This window comes from Mastomys coucha, unplaced genomic scaffold, assembly GCF_008632895.1.
Source record: "Mastomys coucha isolate ucsf_1 unplaced genomic scaffold, UCSF_Mcou_1 pScaffold23, whole genome shotgun sequence".
Lineage (NCBI taxonomy): Eukaryota > Metazoa > Chordata > Mammalia > Rodentia > Muridae > Mastomys > Mastomys coucha.
Genome location: NW_022196906.1, coordinates 112525807 through 112548106, shown reverse-complemented (window position 1 = coordinate 112548106; position 22300 = coordinate 112525807). Strand labels below are relative to the sequence as shown.

General features: G+C 48.7%; 1 protein-coding gene across 2 annotated transcripts in view; it reads right to left on the bottom strand.

The window, feature by feature from the left end:
* The window catches only part of Itga9 (integrin subunit alpha 9), a 312929-nt gene that overhangs the window by 202977 nt on the left and 87652 nt on the right, over window positions 1-22300 (bottom strand). For both annotated transcript variants that reach the window (XM_031345861.1, XM_031345862.1), the window contains 2 exons: window positions 20431-20585; window positions 11245-11405 (listed from right to left, as the gene is read on the bottom strand). In XM_031345861.1, the coding sequence (XP_031201721.1) occupies window positions 11245-11405; window positions 20431-20585 (316 nt within the window). The remainder of the gene's footprint in view (window positions 1-11244; window positions 11406-20430; window positions 20586-22300) is intronic.

The window sequence follows — 22300 nt, the reverse complement described above, 5'->3', positions numbered from 1 at the left end:
AGAACAGACATCAGACCCTGGAATTCCTTCTTAGGAATCAATGTATCACCTTTCTAGGGCCCCCGTCAGAGGACATGCCTCTGGTCCAGGCAGCAGAGACACGTAATTGCTTCTATCAAATGCTGACAGTCCTCTCCTAGGGCAATAGAAACCCAACTGTGGAAATCCACAGTGAATTCAGAGTGAAAATACATTCTTCCATGATACTGGCTGTGTATGTATGTAGATATATAAGATATAATTGTTCATGGTATTGCTACAACATATGTATGTATGTATACCCGAATCTGTTAGACAGACAGATCCAGACAGAGAGACCTTCTATGAAAGAGTTGACTTGTTCTCTTCCAAACTGTCATGATCCAGAAGACCAAAGACAAGGAATTATTTCTAGGGGACATGACAACCCAAAGGACACAGGCCCCAGGATTACCTCCCCCCATCAGAGGACATGTAGACAGCTGGAGAAGTTTGAGCTAACAGTAATATGCATTTAATCTTCTGATTTCAGTAGTATGCATGGCTACTGGAGAGAATATCAGGTTCTTAGGAACTGTGCCTGACATCTGTAGGGAGAGGGTAGCAATCTATCTGCAACTCTCCCTAGAGGGGTCTGAAGGAGGAGCAGAGGCGAAGCCAGGCAGGACAAAGGTTAGCAGGCAGATGCCTCAGTGGGGCCCTTACCATGTCTCTGTGCTCATCCTCATGCAATTGTGATGCTTCAAAATAAAAATATTTATATAACACACATGTGCATGTATATATGTGCTCATGGAGAGAGAATGGGGGAGAGGAGGGAGGGGAGGGAGAGGAGGGGGAGAAAGGGGAGAAGGGAGAGGGGGAGAGGAGAAGAAGAAGAGAGGAGGGAGAGGAGGAGGAGGAGGGAGAAGAGGGGGGAGGAGGGGGAAAAGGGAGAGAAAGGGGAGAGAGAAGGGGGAGAAGAGGAGAGGAGGGAGAGGAGGGGAGGAGGGGGAGGAAGGAGAAGAGGGGGAATGGGGAGAAGAAGGAGAAGAGGAGGAGGGAGAGGAAGAGAGATGATGAAGAACATGCTCACAGCTCTTTCTCAAAGATTTGATTTGTTCCTAATTAATTTTAATCCTGCATTTTCATGGCTATTTTTAAGCCCTCTGCTCATATAACCTCAGATGAATCAAATGCTTTCTCAGAAAGTGACTCCTTTGTTAAAGGGTCTGAAGCACTTCCCCAAAGTCAGAGAAAAGAGGGTATGACCATGCTGGGCAGATAGCTCAGCAGTTAAGAGCACTGGCTGAGGACTGGCAGAGTCTTGCTGAACCCAAGTTCAGTTCCTAGCACCTACACAGTGGCTTTTAACTCCAGCTCCTGAGGATCCACCGCCCTCTTCTGGTCTCTGCAGGTATTACAGGCACGTGGTGCACATAGTTTATGCAGGCAAAACAGTCATACACATAAAATAAAAATAAATCCTTTTTAAAAAGAGAGGACTTGGGCTGGAGAAGTGGCTCAGCAGTTAAGAGCACTGACTGCTCTTCCAAAGGTCCTGAGTTCAAATCCCAGCAACCACCCTCTTCTAGTGTGTACTTACATATAATAAATAAACAAATTTTTTAAAGAGGATTTAATTTAAATAAACTTACTAAAAGTAACCAATTTTCTTTTCTTTTCTTTTCTTTTTTCTTTTTTTTTTTTGTTTTTGTTTTTCGAGACAGGGTTTCTCTGTGTAGCCCTGGCTGCCCTGGAACTCACTCTGTAGACCAGGCTGGCCTCAAACTCAGAAATCTGCCTGCCTCTGCCTCCCAAGTGCTGGGATTAAAGGCATGCACCACCACCGCCCGGCGTAACCAATTTTCTTTAACCATATAGGCAGACATAAAAAAATCTGAATTTACATTGTTAGAATTTTATTTTACGTCAACCTGTTTTAGCCCTCAATATGCTGGTCTTCTTTATCCCAATCAGTAAAGCTTCTAGTTAGGGTCCTGTTCTTAGAACACTTACAGCAATCATCCGCTGTGGACTCAGCCACACGGCAGTGTAGGTATGGAAGTCCACCTGGAGCTGGACAAAGTCTCAGAAGACAAAAAAGCTCTACCTGGGAGAAGAGAGACGACTCGTCCCAGACCTGGAATCTGTGAGGATAAGAGGTTGGCAAGGCAACCTTTAGAGGCTACGAGGGACCAGCTTCTAGGCAAAGGGCAAAGGCCTGTTGCCCCTGAGGCACATGCGTGAGCTCACTTGAAAAGCCAGAGAAGAAAGGATGCCTCAGGCAGGTACAGAGAGATCGGAAATATGGCGCGGTTTCAGCTCCCTTGATACAATGACCTCAGCGATGGTGACTGAAAGAACTGCCCTGATACAGCACACTCTTCGAGAACTGAAGAACTCTCCAAGGTCTAAGTAGAAGAGGTTACCTGCTACCAGGCCCCTCTCCCACCCCTCCATGTTCAGCCATTTATGCTTCTTTAGCACATAGAAGGTTGCAGGACAGCCCTTCACCCTGCCCCCTACACATAGGATGAGGGGTAAGGAGTAAGATCAAGGTGTTTCCATAAAAAAGGGGGGGGGGATATGATACAGTCTAATAAACTCAGACAAAATACAGACTGCCTTTAAACCCAGCACACAAACGTAGCTGTGGTGTGCGAGTTACACGGAACCTGCGATTCATACCCCTATCCATTGCCAAAGCCAAATGAAACAAGGGTGAATGACTTGGATAAACAGCTGCGTGTAAGGCGTGAGTCCGACAGTCCCACTTCCTAATGAACACACAGTCAGTGGAGTGAGCCGGCAGCAGTCAGTTTGCAGGACCCCACTGTTACATTTCCAAGAACTCTGCAGGTCAGGGCCCAACACATACCTTAAGTAGGAGTTAAATGAACTAGACCTGTGAGTTAAACTTCATATTAAGAGGAGGGTCTCAAATGCTCTGAAGTCATTCTAATCACTTTGCTGCATTTATCACGGTTCCTGCTCCTGAAGGTGCTTAGAAGTATCAGATCTGCTGTAGAAGAATGCGCTACCACACGTGTCTTCCATGCCAGCAGTAGCAATGTCATCCGGCTGCTATGGTGAAATCCTTCACCAGGAAACCAAGCAGGGGACTCACGTTAGCTCCCCACAACCAATAGCCTCTGGTAACCATCGGAAGCCTTCCATTGCTCTAGAAGGCAGGACATCCCAAGAGACTGCCTCTGGTGTCACATACTCAGAAGAGATGCTCCTGGAACTCTGCAGGGAAGCCTCTTTCTAGTTCTATAGCCATGGGCAACTCTCTCTAGCTTTCCTCCACACGAGAGGAGCAGAGAGAGACCATCAGTTCGAACTGGTCATCTGTCTAAGCGGTGCCACCCTATGACGGCTAAGAAGTGAGACTTCCCGGGTTGCCAGGCAGAAGTTCTGGGCAGGTCCTCACTCCCCCTGCACCTTATTTCCCAGCCGCTATAATGAAGATAATGGCGGTGAATACTTCACAAGTTGTAACGGGCAGTGACTGGTACATCCTAGATGCCCAGTTTGTGCTGGCCGCTCCTGTGACTGCCACCCAGAACGGTGTGGATTTCCTGTGACTGCCACCCAGAACGGTGTGGATTTTTTTCCCCTAAGAATCATTTCCAGAGGGAGGTTAACTAGCAAAGGCTTGATGCTAGTTTCTGTCTTATCAGACCTCCTATTCCCCCAAATGCACTGCGTTACGTTCTAGAGAACCTGGCTGCCGGCCAGATTTCCACTTCTTCCAAAAGAGGAAATGTTTGCCAAGACAAAAGGAAACAGCCAGGCATTACAACATGTGCATCAGTGATCTCAGCTCCTGAGAGGTGGAGGCGGGAAGATCAGGGCACTCCTCACCCAGTGGTGGGTTACGAGACACCCTGGGCTACCTGAGACTTTGACTCAAAACAAAAACAAGAATGAAAACAGAAGAAAGAAAGACAAGCAAAAAATAAAAACTTTTAAAGATGAATCAATAGGGATGGGAGAGGGTACCGGCAGTTAAGAGCTTGAGAGAGTATTGAGCGGAATAAAGCAAACTCAAATAACGCGGTTTGTCACTGCTTAGTCCATAAACTCACTCAAACCTCAACATTACCCAGAGAGTGGGAATCTTGGAGGATCACCTCAGCAGACTGGCCTGTTCCTTGATTAATGATTGATGTGGGAGGGCCCAGCCCACTGTGGGCGGAGCCAGCCTTGGGCAAGTAGACCAGCGCTGGATAAGAAAGGCTGTTGAGCAAGCCTCAGGAAGCAAGTCAGTGGATAGCGACTCTCCATGGCTTCTGCTTCAGCTCCTGCCTCTGGGTTCCCCCCTGACTTTCCTCAGTGATGGACTGAACCCTGTAAGCCACATAAGCCCTTCCCTTCCCAAGCTGCTTTCGGTCAGTATTTTGTTACAACTTGGGAAAGCGAAGCAGAACTGGGAACTGTCAGGAGTGGAGCGCGACAGGCGTCACAGGTCCCCTCTCTACATGGAACCTTGGGGACATATTTAATGGAAGGGACACATTGTGGGCATGGAGGTGGAAGAGGAGGAAGGAATCAAACAGAATGACATTGGACCAAATCTCCAAGCTCACCCAGAAAGCCCATGCCACAAAGACACCTCTGTGCTGTTAATTTGTGACAAAATCAATTACATTTGGTTGAAGCATAATTTATACATGCCAACCCTGCACTTCAATCTACATGCCAATGAGCTTTAGTAACGGGATTTACTCACACAGCCATGACTTAAAATGTATCCCTCAGCCCAGAAGGTCTCATTTGTCTTTGGTGCTAGTAACTGCCACCTCTCTCCAAACCCTTGACCTCCGGAAACCCCCGATCCACTGTCGGGCTCATTAAGAGGGCTTTTCTAGAATGTCACACAGACGGGAACAGACAGCAGGTAGCCTACCGCATCTGGCGCCTTCACACAATGCTTCTGGAGGTCACTCCATCATAGGACAGAGGTACTGGAGTCCATGTTCCAGGCAGTGGGAGGCAAGGGAGCTTTTCCATATGCATGTATAGCCTGCTACCTTCCGGGAGGCACCACAGCTTTCTAAATAGATTAACAAGGCTTTGCTGGACCTCCTAAGAAACTGAAAACATTTGCTGTAGGAATGGAAGAGGCTGAGAGACATTCTTTCCTTCTAGGCTTCTTAGAATGGTTTTCAAAAACTTAACTATGTTTCTCTAACGCCCCTAGGTCTGAAATCTGCCAAACCATACAGCTTTAACTATTTTCAGCCATCTCTCTGCATAACCAAGATGGCCAGCTTTGAGCTATTATTTCTCCAGAAAGGAAGGGACCTTTGCTGGTTTCCTTTCTCTTATTTCTCAGGTAAGTGTTTTTCAGCGCAACTTTATGTCCTTTCCTTGACTATTGGCTTTTTAACAAGTACGTGAGAGAGTGTGTGTGACTGTGTGTGAGTGTGTATGTGTGAGTGAGTATGCGTATAAGCCTGTGTGTATGTGCATGTGTAAGTGTGAAAGTGCTGTGTGAGTGTGTATGTGTGTGCCTGTGTGTGTAGAGTATGAGTGTGAGTGTATGTATATGTATGTGTGCATGTGTGCGTGTTTGTGTGCATGTCTGTGTATATATGTACATGAGTGTGTGTATGTATATATGAGTGTGTATGTGTGTGTAGAGTGTGTGAATATGTATGTATGTAAGTGTGTGTATGTGGTGTGTGCAGATGAATGGGTGCATTTCTGACCCCCACAAGAGGAAGGGAGGGGCCGGCCTCACTGTACGATCCCTCCATCCCCATGATTGACTCAGCATGGTTGCTGTGGCATCCAGGTTCCTGGAGGCTGCACACTGGCCTGTCCCACACTCCATCTAATGCAAGGTCAGGGCATACTTCTCTGGGTACTGCTTAAGGGGGAGCAGTCAGCGCTGGCCTGGGTGACACCACCTATCATAGAAGTAGTCACAGGGGGAGCAGTCACCGCTGGCCTGGGTGACACCACCTATCGTATCAGTAGTCACAGGACGTCTGTTCCTGCCCCAAGCCCTCCTGTTCACCTTCTCCTGACACTGTTTTCTGGTTTCTCGGAGATATGAGCCTTATTCTGTAACCACAGCTCCTTGTGATCCCGGGTGCTAGCTAGCCCAGTTAGTCATTCCAACAAGGTTCGGTGTACTAGGTATTTATCCTGAGCCTACTATCCCAAAGCAGGGGTCTGCTGGGGAGCCATTTTCAGAAGACAGGAACATGAGGGAGTTTCCTTAGGGGCTGGGACCATGACTGGGGCTGGCCTGTGGAGAGACTGCACCTCAGGGACAGTTAGACATTCAGCAGATGAGGAGGAAAGAGTCATGTCACTCAGAATATGATGAAGGCTGCCATGTGGGCTGATGTATGTGTTGCCAGTGACACTCGGCATGGCTCTATAAAAGGACCATCAATTTAAAAAGTTACCCCCTGGCCAACTCCCTGTTCATCCTCCTGAAGCATCGGGGGAGCACACCACTGCGGTATTCTAATGTTTTCAATTCTCTCTGAGTCTTGTAATTTCCCTTTTCAACACACAGGGTGGGTAGACGCCTCTGCGGAGACGAGGAACTGACCAGAATTCCACAACCGTGTCCTGACTTCAGTGGGTTTTGTTTTTCTGCAGCTGCCTTCTGGGTTGGGCAATGATTGGTTTTCTGTTTACAGAAGGGCATTGCCCCTCTTATTGTACAAAAGTGCTAAAAGTCATCTGAGTTAAAGAGAAATTATGAAATCAAACATGTGGGGTGGAGCCTTAAGACAGAAAGAATGCAAAGAGCAAGCAGGAGGTGCAAGGCTCCATGAAGACACAAGAACTGGACCTAACATCACTGAAAGGCTCGAGACAGCAGCAGGAGCTGAAGGGCTGAGCTGGAAAAGTGTGGAGTCAGTCAGGTAGCTCAGAGAGAAGGGGCAGCTGAGTCGGAGCATCTGTGTCATGCAAGTAGAAGACAAAAAAGATAAACTGAGGCTGAGTGCATGTGAGCCCAGAAGCCAAGAAGAAGTACCCTGGGTTTTACCCGTGACATCTCCAAACCACTTGGACAGTAGGGGAAGGGGCTACCTCCAAAGCTAGACTGGTTTGGGGGAAAGATAAGTGGGGTCCATGACATCTGGGGAGCAATCAAGGAAGCCACTGGAACAGCATCAGCACTGCCCCAAAGGGAGGATGTGTCTTGCTGTAAACGTGGAACCTCCCCAGAGGTCCCTTCAGGAGCAGAGCAAGGTACCACATCGCTAACTCAGGAGCAGGTATTGGTCCAAGCTGGACTCCACAGTGGAGGCTATCACCATATATGAACCTCCCCAGAAGTCCCCTCAGGAGCAGAGCAAGGTACCACATCGCTAACTCAGGAGCAGGTATTGGTCCAAGCTGGACTCCACAGTGGAGACCATCACCATATATGGAGCGAAAACTTAGGAGGGAGAGAGCGGAAAAGAGAACAAGAGAGTACTGCACAGGCTTAAAGACAGAAAGAAAAATGCCTAAAGATAGCCTAAACAAAACACACGTGGCCCCAGTGCCGGCCTGTCTGCTGGCCATATGGTGCGTGATAAGATGGGACATTTGCATTTATCTTCCATGGCTTGTCTGCTGAGCCAAGCGCCAGGCCTGTGCAGTGGAGACCCCATGTCATGGTCCTTCTGCCCTGACTCTCAGATTCCAGTCTATACTCCCAGGCTGTGAAGCAATCACTGCCACATCCCCTCCCCCATTCCTGCTGCCCTATCTCAACCCTCACTTAAGCCACGGCCTCCCCAGCTGTTTTCCCACAACCCCTGTAAGCCACCGAGCTAGGAGCTATGGCTGTGAGGTCCTAGGCCAGCTGTGCCACAATGGGGGACAACTAGCTAGTTCATCAACATTTCCTCTCACTCGATAATCCATCATTCACCTAGGTCCTCTGTTAGGGTCCAGGTAGTTACTGTAGAAGACAGCTTATTAGCTGCCTTGAGCATTTCTTGGAATTATGTCTCTCTCTGGTATATTCCAGCACCTCATCTGTCCGCATGAGACTAGCCAAACAGTAACTATAAGATACCAATCCACTAAAGCAGGTCTGCTTTCTCTCCCGGAAAACCCCAAATATCCATACGCAGGAGGCCCATCCTCAGCCTGCAGACTGTCCTAACCAGCCATGTTTCTGCTCTGATCAGCTACATACGCTTTGACTGAGAACCCCGTTGTGGAGGTCACTGGAAGTCACACATGGGCCTCACTAGCCACGCCATTGGGATGCCAGGCTAAGTGAATTTTCAGATAAGTGTTGTGGCTGTTCATGCCTGAAATCCTGGCAATTGGGAGGCTGAGCCAGAAGGACTAAGTTTGAGGAAAACCTGGGAGACATGTGAGTTTCAACCCAGCCTGGGCAACAGAGTAACACTGTCTCAAAATGAACTAATACTTTCTGGAGGTCTCCAGTATCAGTGTCAGTTACTCTACATCTCACTATGATGGGCGACAGAGTAACACTGTCTCAAAACGAACTAATACTTTCTGGAGGTCTCCAGTATCAGGAGGTATCCAGTATCAGGAGGTATCTGGTGTCAATTACTCTACATCTCACTATGAGTGGTGACAGAGTAACACTGTCTCAAAACGAACTAATACTTTCTGGAGGTCTCCAGTATCAGTGTCAGTTACTCCACATCTCACTATGACAAAGATACCTAGCAAGCAATCTTAGAGCAAGAGGGGTCTCTTTCGCTCACGGTCTGCCATGGTGGGGACATCCTGGTGGTGGGAGCTTGATGCAAGGGGATCACACTGCATCTAGTCAGGAAGCTGAGAGAAAGAGAGAGGACATGGCTGCTGGTTCGCAGATCACTTCTTCCTTTCTTATGAACTGCAGGGCCCTAGCTTCGAGGATGGACTCACCCAATTTTAGGGTGGGGTTTCCCACGTCAGTTTGCCCAGTTTAGGCTAACCCTCACAGGTGTGCCTGGAGCCTCGCTCCATAGGTGATTCTAAATACCATTAAGTCTATCAATAGCAGTGACCACCACAGCATGCCACGTAATAGCTGGGTGAGGCTAAGCCCCCTTATACACAGGGATGTGTTCTTAGTCATTCTGTGGCTATATGAACCTGCAAGTAACACCAACTATGATATAATACTCATGTAAAGTTCATAAATTAGGCAAAGAAATAACTATTTAAAAATGGAACCACAATATCCTCTGGTAAAAGTTACTTAACATCTATTATTTTTAGATTTTTTTCCCCATATATACCACTGGACCTCAGAGACCAATAGTGACCAATACCTCAGAAAGAGAAGCCATTAAGAAAGGGGGACATTGCATACATATTAACAAACAGTTTATCTAAAATCCAAATTCAATGGGAAGTCTTATGTTTCTATTTGTTAAACCTGGTAAGTGCTTAGAACAGAAGGGGCCAGACCAAGCCTCGGGGCAGCCTTCCTCAGACACCACCATAGAGACAGCTCTGCCCCAGCCTGTTCTTCACCACTGCTGGTCCCGAATGCACTTAGCCAAGGCCGGCAGCAGGTTCTCTGTGGCGCTGTCTAGCTGTGATGACTTCTGGTTGGTATGAACCATCTGCTATGAAATTTTCAGCCAAAGCAAGAAGTTGCGAAGAGCCTCAAAGGAAAAGATTTGTGGCGCAGACTTAGCGCAAGGAAGCCCCACGCCTTAGCGAGTGCCAAACATAGCCATTTGATACATCTTGAGGTTTGCACACGAGCCTCTCCTGAGCAGTCCACACCCTCACTCACAAACCAAAGGAATCCAAGATCAAGAAGGGCAGGGTAGGCTTAGCAAGAGCATGGGTGGCTTTCTAAGTGGCCAGCAGCCCAAGTCAAGGGCAGCTGGCCTGGGCAAGCCCTGACATGAATCTGGCAGAAGGCAGAGCCCAGCCCCATCGCAAAGCATTTCAGGCTATGAGCTCATGGGCTCTAGGCCAGACATGGAAGCAATTGTCTACACACAGCCTAGACGCAGCTGTCACTATCTGACTCTCACCCCAACGAGGCAACAACGAGGAGACGCTTCAATCTACAGATTCCCATCTGCTAGGTATCTACAGCTAATAATATTATGTCAAACTAAACAAACTGATGTTTATGTAAGTAGAATGTTGGAAGTTATAAATGTCTCAACCAAAGACTAATAACCCAGAAAGCTTCATCAGACTCCATGCAAAGTTTTTACAGTTACTGTGCAATGTTTATCTTTTGTTTTGCTCTGAGGCAGGGTCTGCCCTTATAAGCCCAGACTTAGCTACAACTCTCTAAGTAGCCTGGGTAGAATTTGAACTCCTGATCCCCTGCCCTCTGGGATTGCCACCCTGCTCTGGGCAATGTTGATACTACTTTCAGGGTGACTGTTGCATGTGTATTTTAGAGAGGCAGAGGCTCATACACAGTGTTCTCACACAACGTATCCACACCGAGGTCTGTGAGATACAACCCTACACCAACAGGTCTTGCACCAACTGCCCAGGCCATGGATCTGTCCACCTTTGCTCTCTGACTGCCTACTGGTCAGTGGCTGACCATCCTGCAGCAGTGAGCATGGCCAGGACTCCCACCTTGCACAGTAGCCCCTCTATCACCAAAGCCTGGCTTCCTGAATTACATGAAAATATATTCAGCAAATAATTTCAAGAAGAGAAAAACATTTGGGAGTTTATTTGGAAGAGGGGAAGAGACACCCACAACATGCACTCCTAAAATAAATAGAAAGTAATCAACAAGAGAAATGTGGCCCAACCAGTCTTCAAATACATCTCTGACTGTGAGTTACTATGTCATACAGTGGACCACGAAGACGGGCATCCAGAGTGATGTAATCAAAGACCCAGAGCACGGCTTCTGAAGTGACTGCCAAGCCTCAGAGAATATGGAAACCTCCCATCAGAGACTGTCACTGCTCTCCTGGCATTCTCTACCCCTTCTCGGAAGCTGAGGCCAGCACAATAAGTAAAGGGGTCCAGTGGGATGATTTAGTGGGTGTCATTCCCCTAGCACTCCTGATGACCTGGGTTCAAGTCTCCAAACTGCCTAGAGGTGGAGAATAGAACCGATTCCACACACGAGCCAGGACAGGTGTGTATCCCTCCACAATGCAACAGTGTTTCCAGATGACATTAAACTTAAATAAGATGGCTGTCAGCTTTTCACATTAAAAGAAGAAATGCATATTGGGAAGTAGAACTGTGGGAGTCAGAGGCTACATAAGGAAACTAAAGGAGCTCATGCTGCTTCCAAATGGCCATCTGTAGAGATCAGAATTGGAGGACTAAAAAGAGGAGACTGACCTTGACGTGGACCACATAGTGATGACACATCTCGTCCATGTGGGTCAGCTGCAGTCTCTCGGAGACCTGCCCCGAAGTCTCTCCCAGCAACACAAAATAGACTCTGGGCAACTGGCCCTTCTCCTTCTGTGCCACATCGGCTGTCAGATTGTAGTTCAGACCTGGCAATAAATAAATAAATAAATAAATAAATAAATAAATAAATAAATAAGGGTCAAAGATGTCAGCAGAGATGGACACACAGTGCTGAGGCTCCAAGCCCCAGAGTTCTGTGGAGATCCTACCCACAGTTTACACAGCACAGGAGACTGCCCTGCAGCCCACATCAAGATCTGCTTAGAAGCCTGTAGTCAGCCTCTGGAAGACCTGGGTCAGCCTCTGTCTTCCCAGGGATTCTGTGCACATCAGACTTCTGGTTCATCCTTATTCAAACCTCCTCGTGTGTTTGTGAGATGCCAACAGAACCGCCAATTTGGACACAGTCAGTGTTTACTTCTGTAATATGCAGGGTGCTGTTCCGATAGGCCAGCACCACAGCACGCCTGTCAAACGTAACCAGAAGGGACTAACATCATGAAAGCGACTTTCATCCGGCCATATGATGTGATACAGGAATCAACTGCCTGCAGCAATTCCTTCTCTCTCACAAATAACAAACCTTCTCTGACTGCGTTACCCATGATGGAATGAGCTATTAGTCAACACAGAGACAAAAAGAAAGTCTACTGTCATGGAGCCTCATGCTTGGAAATTGAGATATAGGCTGAGGATGACGTTGCTCTCAGGGTGCCCATCCTTCCAACAGGACTTTGGCCATAGTGGCTCCTACATAGTGCTTTTCTTCTGAAAACGTAGCCCCTGTTCCTGAGAGAACAATGCCAGACAGCAGAGTGGCTGCACACAGAATAGAATATAAAAAGGAAGAAGGATACTGTGGTGCTAAATGCCTGCCAGGGAAACCCAGCAGACCCTGCCCCCAGTCTAGGTAAACAGCCAGCTGTAGGTTTTACTAGGTAACCGAACTTCCGCATCAGCAGATCTACAGCGTTGTTCTCTGCTGCAGGGGTCAGCCCCTCTAAAACCATTTTATTTCTTAACTCTTTTGTGGGTTCTGAGCTTATTGCATTTTTTAAAGCTTTTTAAAAAATGTATTATGTATGCGTATATGGTTGCATGCTACATGGGGGCAAGCACTCTAGGATGCTACAAGGGGCATCAGATCTCCTGGAACTGGAGGAGCAGGCGGCTGTGAGCTGCCCTGCTTGGGTACTGGGAACCAAACTTGGACCCTCTAGAGACTCCGATCACTGAGCCATTTTTTTTCTAGCTCCAGGAAGTATAGTTTTCATAGTAGACAAATAATGTCTGCCTCTAAAATGACCAGAGGAGATAGCTGACCAGTGAGGAGGCCAACGAGCCTCCCATCCCCCAGGCCATCTCCACACACCCATCTGTCAGAAGCTGAGCCACTGAAAGCCAATGCCTGGCCAGTGTGAGTAGGGTGAGGCCAACTCACAGGAATGACTGTGTCCTTAAACAACATCAAAGAAACCCGCCACCCAGTGAAGTCTGAACAGGGAGAGAAAGGTGATTTGACAGCTGTCCGGGCTGCGCCTCGGCATACCTTTGCTATATCTAATGGCTTCCCTGGGCCCCTGCCATATCGTGGCTTCCCCATCATGCCCAGATGGCAGATTCCAAGCCAGCAAAGGCTATGATGCCCTAACTTGCATATCCCCACAAGCAGCTGGTTTCTAAGGCAAAGCTGGGTCAGCAGGAGGAACACAGGGCATGGATCACCCCAGGAGATCATTCTACTGTTAAGAAAAGGACATCTAGAGAAAGTGCTTTAGTAGAGGAGGCATTGGGTAGAAGCAGATGTTACAAGTGGAGTGTGTGTATTGACTGTCAAGGCCTTGAGAAAAACCTCTAGGCCAGTTAGCCCTTGAGACAAAGGGACCTGAGGCTTCAAAAGGAGAAACTCAGCCCAGCTCAGGAGCCATCTTCCGTTCAGCAGAGACAAGACTTCTCCAGGTCTAGCCATCTTCCGTTCGGCAGAGACAAGACTTCTCCAGGTCTAGTCTGGCTACTCCTACCACACAGTCTGAGAACGTAATTTTTCAGTCTCACCTGACCTGAAACTTCTTACTCTCTGAATGCAGAAGTGGCAGAACCAAGCACAGACCGAAGTCCAGAGCCAAACTCTAAGCCAATCAACCATTGGCTTCAGGCAGCAACAACCCCACAGTATGAAAGGTTATGCTTAAATGAAGCGAGTTTCACAATGGTATGTAGCAAGATTGCATCTGGAGATGGCCACTGCTGGGACAAGTCAGAGGCTGTGGCTAGACCTTCATGGTCCAGCCATCCTCCTGGCTGACAAGTGAGGGCTGTCCATGTCCCCAGGAAAAGGAAACTGGGAGGGACAGCAGACCCTGGTGATCCAGCCAGATGAGCCCAGAGAGAATGGAAGGAAGACAGGGCGGAAAGTGCAGACTCCAACACACATCCTCCTGACTTTTTCCAATTTCCCTGTCTCCACTAAGGTACTTCTCCAGTTCGTGGTAGAAGCCGGGACTCCAAGCGGCACCCAGCAAGTGGACAGCAGTTTCTTTGCATTTAGGGTACCTCATACGGAGGCACAAGATTCCCCAGCAGGACTGAGTTTCATGGACCCACAGTGGTGACATGCTTAGCCATACAGCCCCTATTTGGTTTGCTAGAATGGCTAATTTATGTGCCAACTTGGTTGGACCTCAGTACCCAGTCAAGCACTGAACTGCATACCTCTGTAAATGAGTTTGACAATTAAATTATTAAACTTTGAATGAAGCAAAACAAACTCTATAAGGTGGGTGGGCTGTGTTAGTTGAACATCTTGAGAAGAAACCCCTTAAGATCTCTCTGTATTCCAATAAGGAGTACTGCATCTCACCTACCTGCAGTCCTAAACTGCGGCTTCTGCTCAGCCCCGAGTCTTTGCCTAATTCACAAGTCAGGCTTGTCAGCCCCACAGTCCCATGAGCCAATCCCTTAAAATCACCCTATCAGCTCACCCCACACCCCCCTGACACTCTCATTCTCCCTATTTCTAATCTCCCTGGTCTGTTTCTCTGGAGAATCCTGCTTACACCAGTATTCTGTCACAGTTATAGGCTGGGACTGCGGGGCCTCTGCCAAGGTGTGCCCTGAGACCTTTGTCATGGGAGTCTGTTGGGGTAGATCTTAAATTAACACAGGGCAAGTCAGAATAGGGGAATGATCTGGGCTTTCCACGCTATGCTGGCAACTCTGCAAGCACCTACTGCTCGAAGGATCACGGCAGCCTCTAGCGAAGATGCTGGAGACTTGCGGAGGCGGAGGAAGCTGCAGTTCAAACAGCAGAGCCACGGATGAGACACGGGCTCTGCTCTAAGTGGGGCATGTGGGTGCCAACCCCTAACCTAGCAGATTTATCTCCAATGTTCAAGTGCCTGGTCCAGACAGACCTGGTTATCCAACCGCCAAAAGTAATCATTTCCTCTCTAGAGCTGCCTCCTTCGAGGTATGAAATTTATCTTGACACTTTAAGTAAGTGGAAGTTGACTCTACATCAGACGTCTAGAAACAGACAAGATGCACCATGAAGAAACTCCTGAGTGAGGAGGGCCTGGGAGCTGCCAGAAGGAAGAGGAAATAGTCAGCTCTGAAGCCCTCTGCTCCAGTGGGAGCTTTAAATAGCTCCCCCTCAAATGCCCCATGCATGCTAGGCTGGAGCCAATCAGCTTGCCTGGGGTAGGCTGGTGCCTCGGCAGCAACCCCCTAATGCAAACCAGCCCTCAAAGCCCCTGCCCCGAAAGCTGCTGGTTCCGGTTAGCGCCGGTTCCCACAGCACATGACACATCAAGTTCTTCGTTCTGGCAGTTTGTATCTATGCCATGTCGAATGATGTCATGTGGTGGAAAAGCTGACCGTCCCCACTCATGTCCCTCCTCTCCTTGCCCCAGAGCTGGTTTCCAAAGGCCCCCCACATGGGCTGGGACCGGGAGAGCACCAGCTGTCTTGAATCAACTGGGGCTCTGGTCTGTCCCAGCCAACACCAACTCATTCCCAAATCTCCGTCAGAACACGGTTTCAGCTGTGAAAGTCGACTTGCCGTCTTCTTCCAGCCTTACTCAGCTTCCCTCAGTGCATCCCAGGAGAGGGACATTTCCATTTTGCTAGCTTTTCTTAATCCTCTCTCTCTTCCACCAAAGAATGCGATATTTACTTGGAAGTAATTAGTTTCTTAGGTAACCCCATTTCTTCCATGACAAGGCTCTCCCTTTCCCATCCCTACACCCCAGGGGGCCAGAAGCTTTGAGAATATTCTCTTCATGCAAAAGCTCTCCAGAGTAGATACACCACCTCTAACTTCAGAAAAAAAGGTTTGTGGATGCCAGGTATCTGCTTCCAACTATATTTCTCTATTCCTATGGATGACCTGAGGGCCATCCTCGGGCTAGGATCTGCAGCTTGTCTGTAAGCAGTGATAGGGCCTCTGCTCATGAAAAGCTTTGTCAGGTTGTCTGTAAGCCAGGAAAATGTGAGGGTAGAGGGTCAGAGCGCAAAACACAGGCTGGGGACACAGTCCAGTGGTCGAGGGTTTTCATAGCATGCTTGAGCCTCTGGCTCCAATCCGTGAACTAGCAAGTGGGAAAAGCAACTTCATGGGGCTCAGCCCTTCCTAGTTTTCATCTGATGTTAGGGCAAATCTATGACAACCCTATGGTCTAGCTAGAGACACAGCCTATGGGTAAGGGGCAAGCCGCTCTTGGTTACAGCACTCAATTCTCTTTTGTGGCTGACAGGAGGCAGTCACAGGCAGCCAGGGATGAAGCATCCAAGAATATTCTTTGGAATGAGCTGAATTCTTGTTTGAAATTGCTTAGTGAAACATGGGATAAACACGTTTGTGAGGCTGCCCGCTGCCAGAGTGGGAAGCCAGCCGGCATGCCACTTGGCACGTGTCTAGAAGGGCAAGTGAGGAGACCCCTCCCGCTAGAATGTGAGTCTGTGCTCTGTGCCCAGGGCTGAGCACAGAGCCTGGCAGAGCTTCATCATGCTTTGTTGATCCAAGAGCCCAAAATAACATAGATGAGGCTCATTTTCCCACCTCCATGCTTCCAGAGTCCAGAGTGAGCACGGAGAGCGGCCTCTGAGAGCCAGTGCTCTCTGGAGTAGGGACGTGGTCTTAATACCTCAGATCCCCCATGAATCCGGATGCTTCTCGTGGTTTATGAAGCCCTTGGTTCTCAGGTCCAAGCCCACCATCCACTCTAGTGTGACTCTGGGGTTGGGATCCCACAAACCTGTTTTGCCAACAGCTCCCTGTGAGGTTCTGCCAATAACAAGAGGGAGAGAGAAAGGGGCGGGGAGGAGCCTGCAGGGCTGGAGAGGAAAGAAGGCCTTGCTCCTCCTGGTGTACTCATCTACCAACAACCATTCCTTTTCATGGCAGCTGGCTCCAACAGTCATCATTCAACTTCCTAGTTTCTTCTCCATGACCCAAAGCCCTCATCATACTTTCTCAGAGGGGCGAGTAGCTCCACACAGTGCTCTCTGTTTAAGGGTTTGGGTTGAAGTTGCACAGGGTCCTTTCCGAAAACTCTAGGTTCTGATAACCCCTAGGCAGGAGTTAACTGAGTGTAACCTTGACTGGCCACCTGGAAGCTCAGTAAAGCACAGGTCACTGTGTTCTACCTCAGAATTCTCGTTCCGTTTGAGTGTACATGGCTAACTAGAGAGCTTGAAGGAGATGCCACGCAGCTGATCTGAGGAGCTAGCTGGCCAGCTATTGGCTCTGTCCCAGCCATGGCAGCTCCCCTCTGCAGTTATCACTGCTTCCTCTCTGGCCTGCTCAGTCCCTTCAAGGAGTCAAACCCTGTCAAAATGTACACTGTAGCAATCTGTTTCCTCATTGGATTTCACTTATTACAGGGGCCAAGGCAAAGTCACCCCTTATAGACACCCCATTTCCCATAGTATTCCCAAGAAGTCACCATTGCCCCTCTACAGTCTGACCTTGATGCTCCTGTGACTAAATGAGAGCTAGATGTCCCATTGCTGAAGCAAGATTGAAAAGACAGTTGATGTACATGCCCAAGCCTGACAGGTTCCAAGGACAAGAAGCAGCGGCCCAAGGGACAAGACAGCGGCTCTGGCTCCCAAAGCCATCCTCCAAACAGGTCATTTGACTGAAGACCCACCAGACAGATGCAGCCATCTGTTGGTAAACAGTCTAGAATACAGAGACATCGAGTGTCCAAAAGACCTTTCCAGATAGGCGCCACCGTCTGTAGACAGCACCGGGATCGCTAGGGCTCCACTGCCGAAATCGAAGAGGCAAGGAATACAGAGGCCTAGGAGATGATCCTGGGTAGAGGCTCCTGTGCCCTGGAGACACCTCATCCTTCCTCTGTCTGGAGACTGGAGAAACCATCTTCCTAGCTCTATGGAACCCAGAGTCTCCTCGCTGACCTTGATGGATAGCCACCAGGAGCCCTGGCGGATGGCTCCATTTCTGATTGAGGTGTGCTTCATCTTCATGAAAGTGACAGAAGAATGGAACTAGTTCCCTAAAGAGATGTAAATGAACGCCTACCCCCTATAGAGAGGGGTCAAGGGCTAAGCAAAGTCCAGAACAAACTGTGATCCCCCTAAAGTCCAACTTGGAGAGAGAACCAATTCCCACCAGGGAACCAGTGGGATTACTGGGCTAATTTACAGAATATGAATGAAGGGTTCTTGCAGGAGTGTGGGTGACCCCAGAACAGTCACACTGGAAAGTGTCACTCTAGCATAGATGACAACTTCCCCATAGCTGCATGGTCCCCACCTTCCACAGCTATACCAGCATGCCAGAGACCATGAGGCCAAGAGCAATTAGGGTGAATGACATACAAGCGGCTGAGAGGTGTGGGTGCAAATGGCTGGAGTCTCAGGTGAGTCTACTGACTCTTCTTCTCCCTTCTAGGAGGGAACAGACAACAACCCCTCCATCTCAAGGCCTCGAGTAGTCCCCACTGTTCAGATGAAATGAAGGTGGTTGTTCCGGAGGACAGTGCTTTACAACGACTAGTGAGGGAACCTTTCCTCCTGCCCTATCAATATCAACATCCTCCACACCTGAATCTTAGTTCTTCCGTGCGAGCACACATTAAACACTTTCTTCAAGACTCAGCTAGACCTTGAGCCCCAGCCTGAGTGCTAAATGGTAAAGATCTCTAGCCTCTCTAGAGTAAAAAAAGGGACATTTGTCTTCAATAACCCATGGGACAGAGGCTAGGAAGGAACCTGAGTGGAGAATGCACAGGGGTCAAACCACCCCTGACCGCTGCCCAGGTGGCTCCTCACTGCCTGCGAGAAGCATGTCATTGTCATTGACAGCCTGCCTTTCCATAACTTTTCAATCCCTTCAGGGTCGCAGTCAAGCTCAGGTTTTTTTTCCTAGTGGTCTGTGAAACACTGTTGTGTGACTGTGGCCCCAGAAGGGGCCACTGGTTGAGAAAGCATAGGGGCTCCACCCCATCTCCTCATGCAGCCTGAAGTCTCACACTCTGGGCCTTCTTACACTCTGGGCCTTCTGGTCCTTAAACTCATTTCTCGGTTCTTCCTCTGTCCCAAATGCCACTCATTTTCCCGTTCTCCAGAACAGGGATCAAGACTATAAAAGTGGTGTCCAGCACTGCGCCAGGAGCATAGCAGCAGAAACTCCCTACAGGCCTGCAGTGCAGTTTCCGGTGCATGGCACAGGTGGATGCACATAAATGGTTACTGAATGAGGATCATCGTGAACTATTGCTTGTATTTCTTCTAGAATGCTAGTATATCCTTTTTATGTGTAACAAAATTACGATTCGGGGCTGGGGGTATAGGTCTGTGGTATCCATATATTTATCAGGCAAGAAGACCTGGGTTTGACCATCCCTCCACCCCTGTTCCAACATAATAATTGCTTACAGCATCCTGTGAGATGTTTGCTAATTGATTCTAACTATCATGAGCAGACTAGAAACCCTTTTTCATTAAGACTCTGATGTCTCCACCAGCAAGGGTGATAGAAAGAAAACGGTGGTCAGAAAGTGCAGCTAAATAAGTATGTACCCCCAGCAATAGCCGTATATGACCTTAAAGGAGTCTCTTTCATGGACTAGAGTTAAAACTTGCATGAATCCTCCCTCCCCAACTAGTCATATGGCTATGTCGAATGTGGCAATTTATCTTTATAAATAAGTCTAAGGTTTAATTGTGGAGTTTGTTCAATCCAGTTGACGGAGGTAATTTGCCAATGAGAGAACTGGGGGTTGGCATGTTGATGTGTAGGATGGGATGCCTGAAGTGCAGTGGAGGGAACTACACATGTGGGTGTGGTTTTGCAGCCTTGGGAGTTGTGCATAAGTGTGAACTCCAGAGTAGTGCTTTTCACACTTAAAGTGCACACAATCCTCACACGCCAGTGGCCATAGTTAGCTACAGCTCTCCAGTTGCCACAGCCTCGAGTCATCGGAAGGAGCCTCAGCTGAGGCATGGTCCAGATCAGTTTGCCTCGTGGTCATGTCTAACAGAGAGTGTTCTTGATTGATGGGTGATTTGGGAGGGTCCATCCCCATGTGGGCAGCACTGTCTCCCTGGACTGTATAAGAATATTAACTGAATATGAGTTTTTTCCAAATTCTCTGAGATGCCAGAGTAATGCCACGCTCTTAAAAATCTAAGCCCTGGAAACCCTCACACCCAGATCCCAAAGTCATCTGTGCCCCTACACCTAGTTAATGGCGCAAGCTTAGTGGGGGTGGGGGTGGGGCTCCAGATTCCTATCATCTCCTTGTGTTAATGCATGGAGTGCTGCATGCAGAGGAGGCTCAGGCACTCCATCTCAGCAGCCCACAGTGTGCCCCGCCCGCTCCGTGAGTTCCTGCCTGGTCCTCATGTATTTGGGGAAAGAATGCTGGAGGAGGCCCTCGGTGTGTTACTTGTCCTAGAGCTGGAGGGTGAGTGAAATCTGAAATATGTAAATGAGCAGGGAAGAGCCTCAGAGTATCCAGTCCGAGAACCCCTGCCTGCGAAGCCAACTGGGATGTAAAGTAAGAGTGGACTTGGAGCATGCCCCAGGTTGTCACCTCACACCAACTAAGACTGTTGAGTCCCAACACTGTGACACATTACCGATTTCTCCTGGTACATTCTTGCCACGGAACCGGAAGCACACAGTGACGTTCAGGCAGTTCACAGGCTGCTGTCCATCATGACACTGAGGTGCTGTGATGTTGATGGAGCCCGGCAGGAAGATGGAGACATCCACAGTAATGACTGGTCTGGCCCTGCAGGATAAGGACGGGGAAGGGGACTTGTGTTAAGTCGCGGCTCCCAGAACCAAACATGAACTATACAGACAGAATGGATCCCGGGCCCTCAGCCAGCATTTAATTAAAGAATGAAATGCCCCAAGAGAGAAAGGCCAGTGTGCTTTCTGTAAGTATTTTTTCTGGTTTTAAAAGTAGCACATTCCCTAGAATACTAATGGTTCGCTCCCCAGTAACAAAGGCAAGTTAGTTGTTAATGAAACACAGCTGGCTGAGGCCATAAATCAGCTACCAGATGCTGGGTGATTATTTAAAATTTCACCCAAGAAGTTCCGCTTTCCATCTCATTGGGGAGACACTGTCGAGAAGTTTCTACAACATAAGCCGAGGCTTGGAAAGTCAGGGCTCAGAGACTAGACACAGAACTAGCTGTGACAGCTGGAACCCCAGAACCCCAGTAACCGAGTCAGAAGGATTTCCCAGAGTTCAAGGCCAGCCCGGGTACCAGAGTGAACACTTGCATTAAGAAGCCAAAACAAGTGGGTGATGGGGGAGAGAAAGACAGAGACAGACAGTGAGTGAAGAACACTGTATATACTGAGTGTCTTATCCCTCATTGTTAGTGTGAGTTAGAACTTGGCAAACTTCTGTCTGGACCAGTTGGCCAAATATCCTCTTTCATTTATGTCTATCAGCTCATTGAGTATGCTCTAAAAAGAACTGATTAATGTAGTCCCAGCTGGTACCAGCAGAACACTTCAAGGAATCAGCCTGTCTGGCCTTAGGACAAAACAAAATCCAATAAACACAGTCCTCTCCCTGACATGACCACCCGTCCCAGTGCCTGATGGATGACTAGCATCCCTGGTCTCCCCCGAGGCATCAGGACAAAAGCTGAGACAGAAGCAGGCATCTCCTTCCCATGGTAAACATCTGCACAAGGAGGTGTCCCCTAAGCTGTGGCTTGACCTTCCCTCCTCCAGGCCTGACAAAAAGAACTTTTCACCTCTCAGGAGCCCTGGCTTTCATGCTTCTGGAGTGACACAAGATTAAGGGGCACCAACAGCATGGGAAAGATGTGTGTAAGGCTCAGTCAAAGTGCACTGGGGTGAACAGGACAGAGGGATCAGAGGACCAACCAACCCCAGGACAAGAGAACACAATTAAAGGAAAACCTGGGCACACAAGGCACTGAGAAGACAGATGGTGTGAGGGGACCCCGCTGTAGCTGCCAGTGCAGAGACAGGAGGGAGAACAGAAGGGCCGCTGTGACCCGGCAGTGAACTAGGAGACTGAGCAAATCTGGCTACGGGGCAAAAGGAAGTCAGGCAACACTAACGCCTGAAAGAAACCAACATCCTGGTCTCTCCATGTTCTTCTTTCTTCCTGGAAGATGCTAGAACTACTTATAAAGTACATCACTGGATCACCGCGCTTTTGTCGGTGTACAAGTGATGTCATGACTAACTTTGTCAACTTGGCAGGGTCTAGAATCACCATGAGAACACGCGAGGGCATTTCTAGATTAGGCTAAGTGAGGCAGAAAGACCCACCCTGCATGGGGAAAGTGCGGCCCATGAGCAGGGGGTCTCGGGCTGAGTAAAAAGGAGAGAGTGAGCCGAGTGGCAGCATTCGGCCCTCTCTACTTCCTGACTATGGGTGCACTGACCCCTCTCTACTTCCTGACTATGGGTGCAGTGACCCCTCTCTACTTCCTCACTATGGGTGCAGTG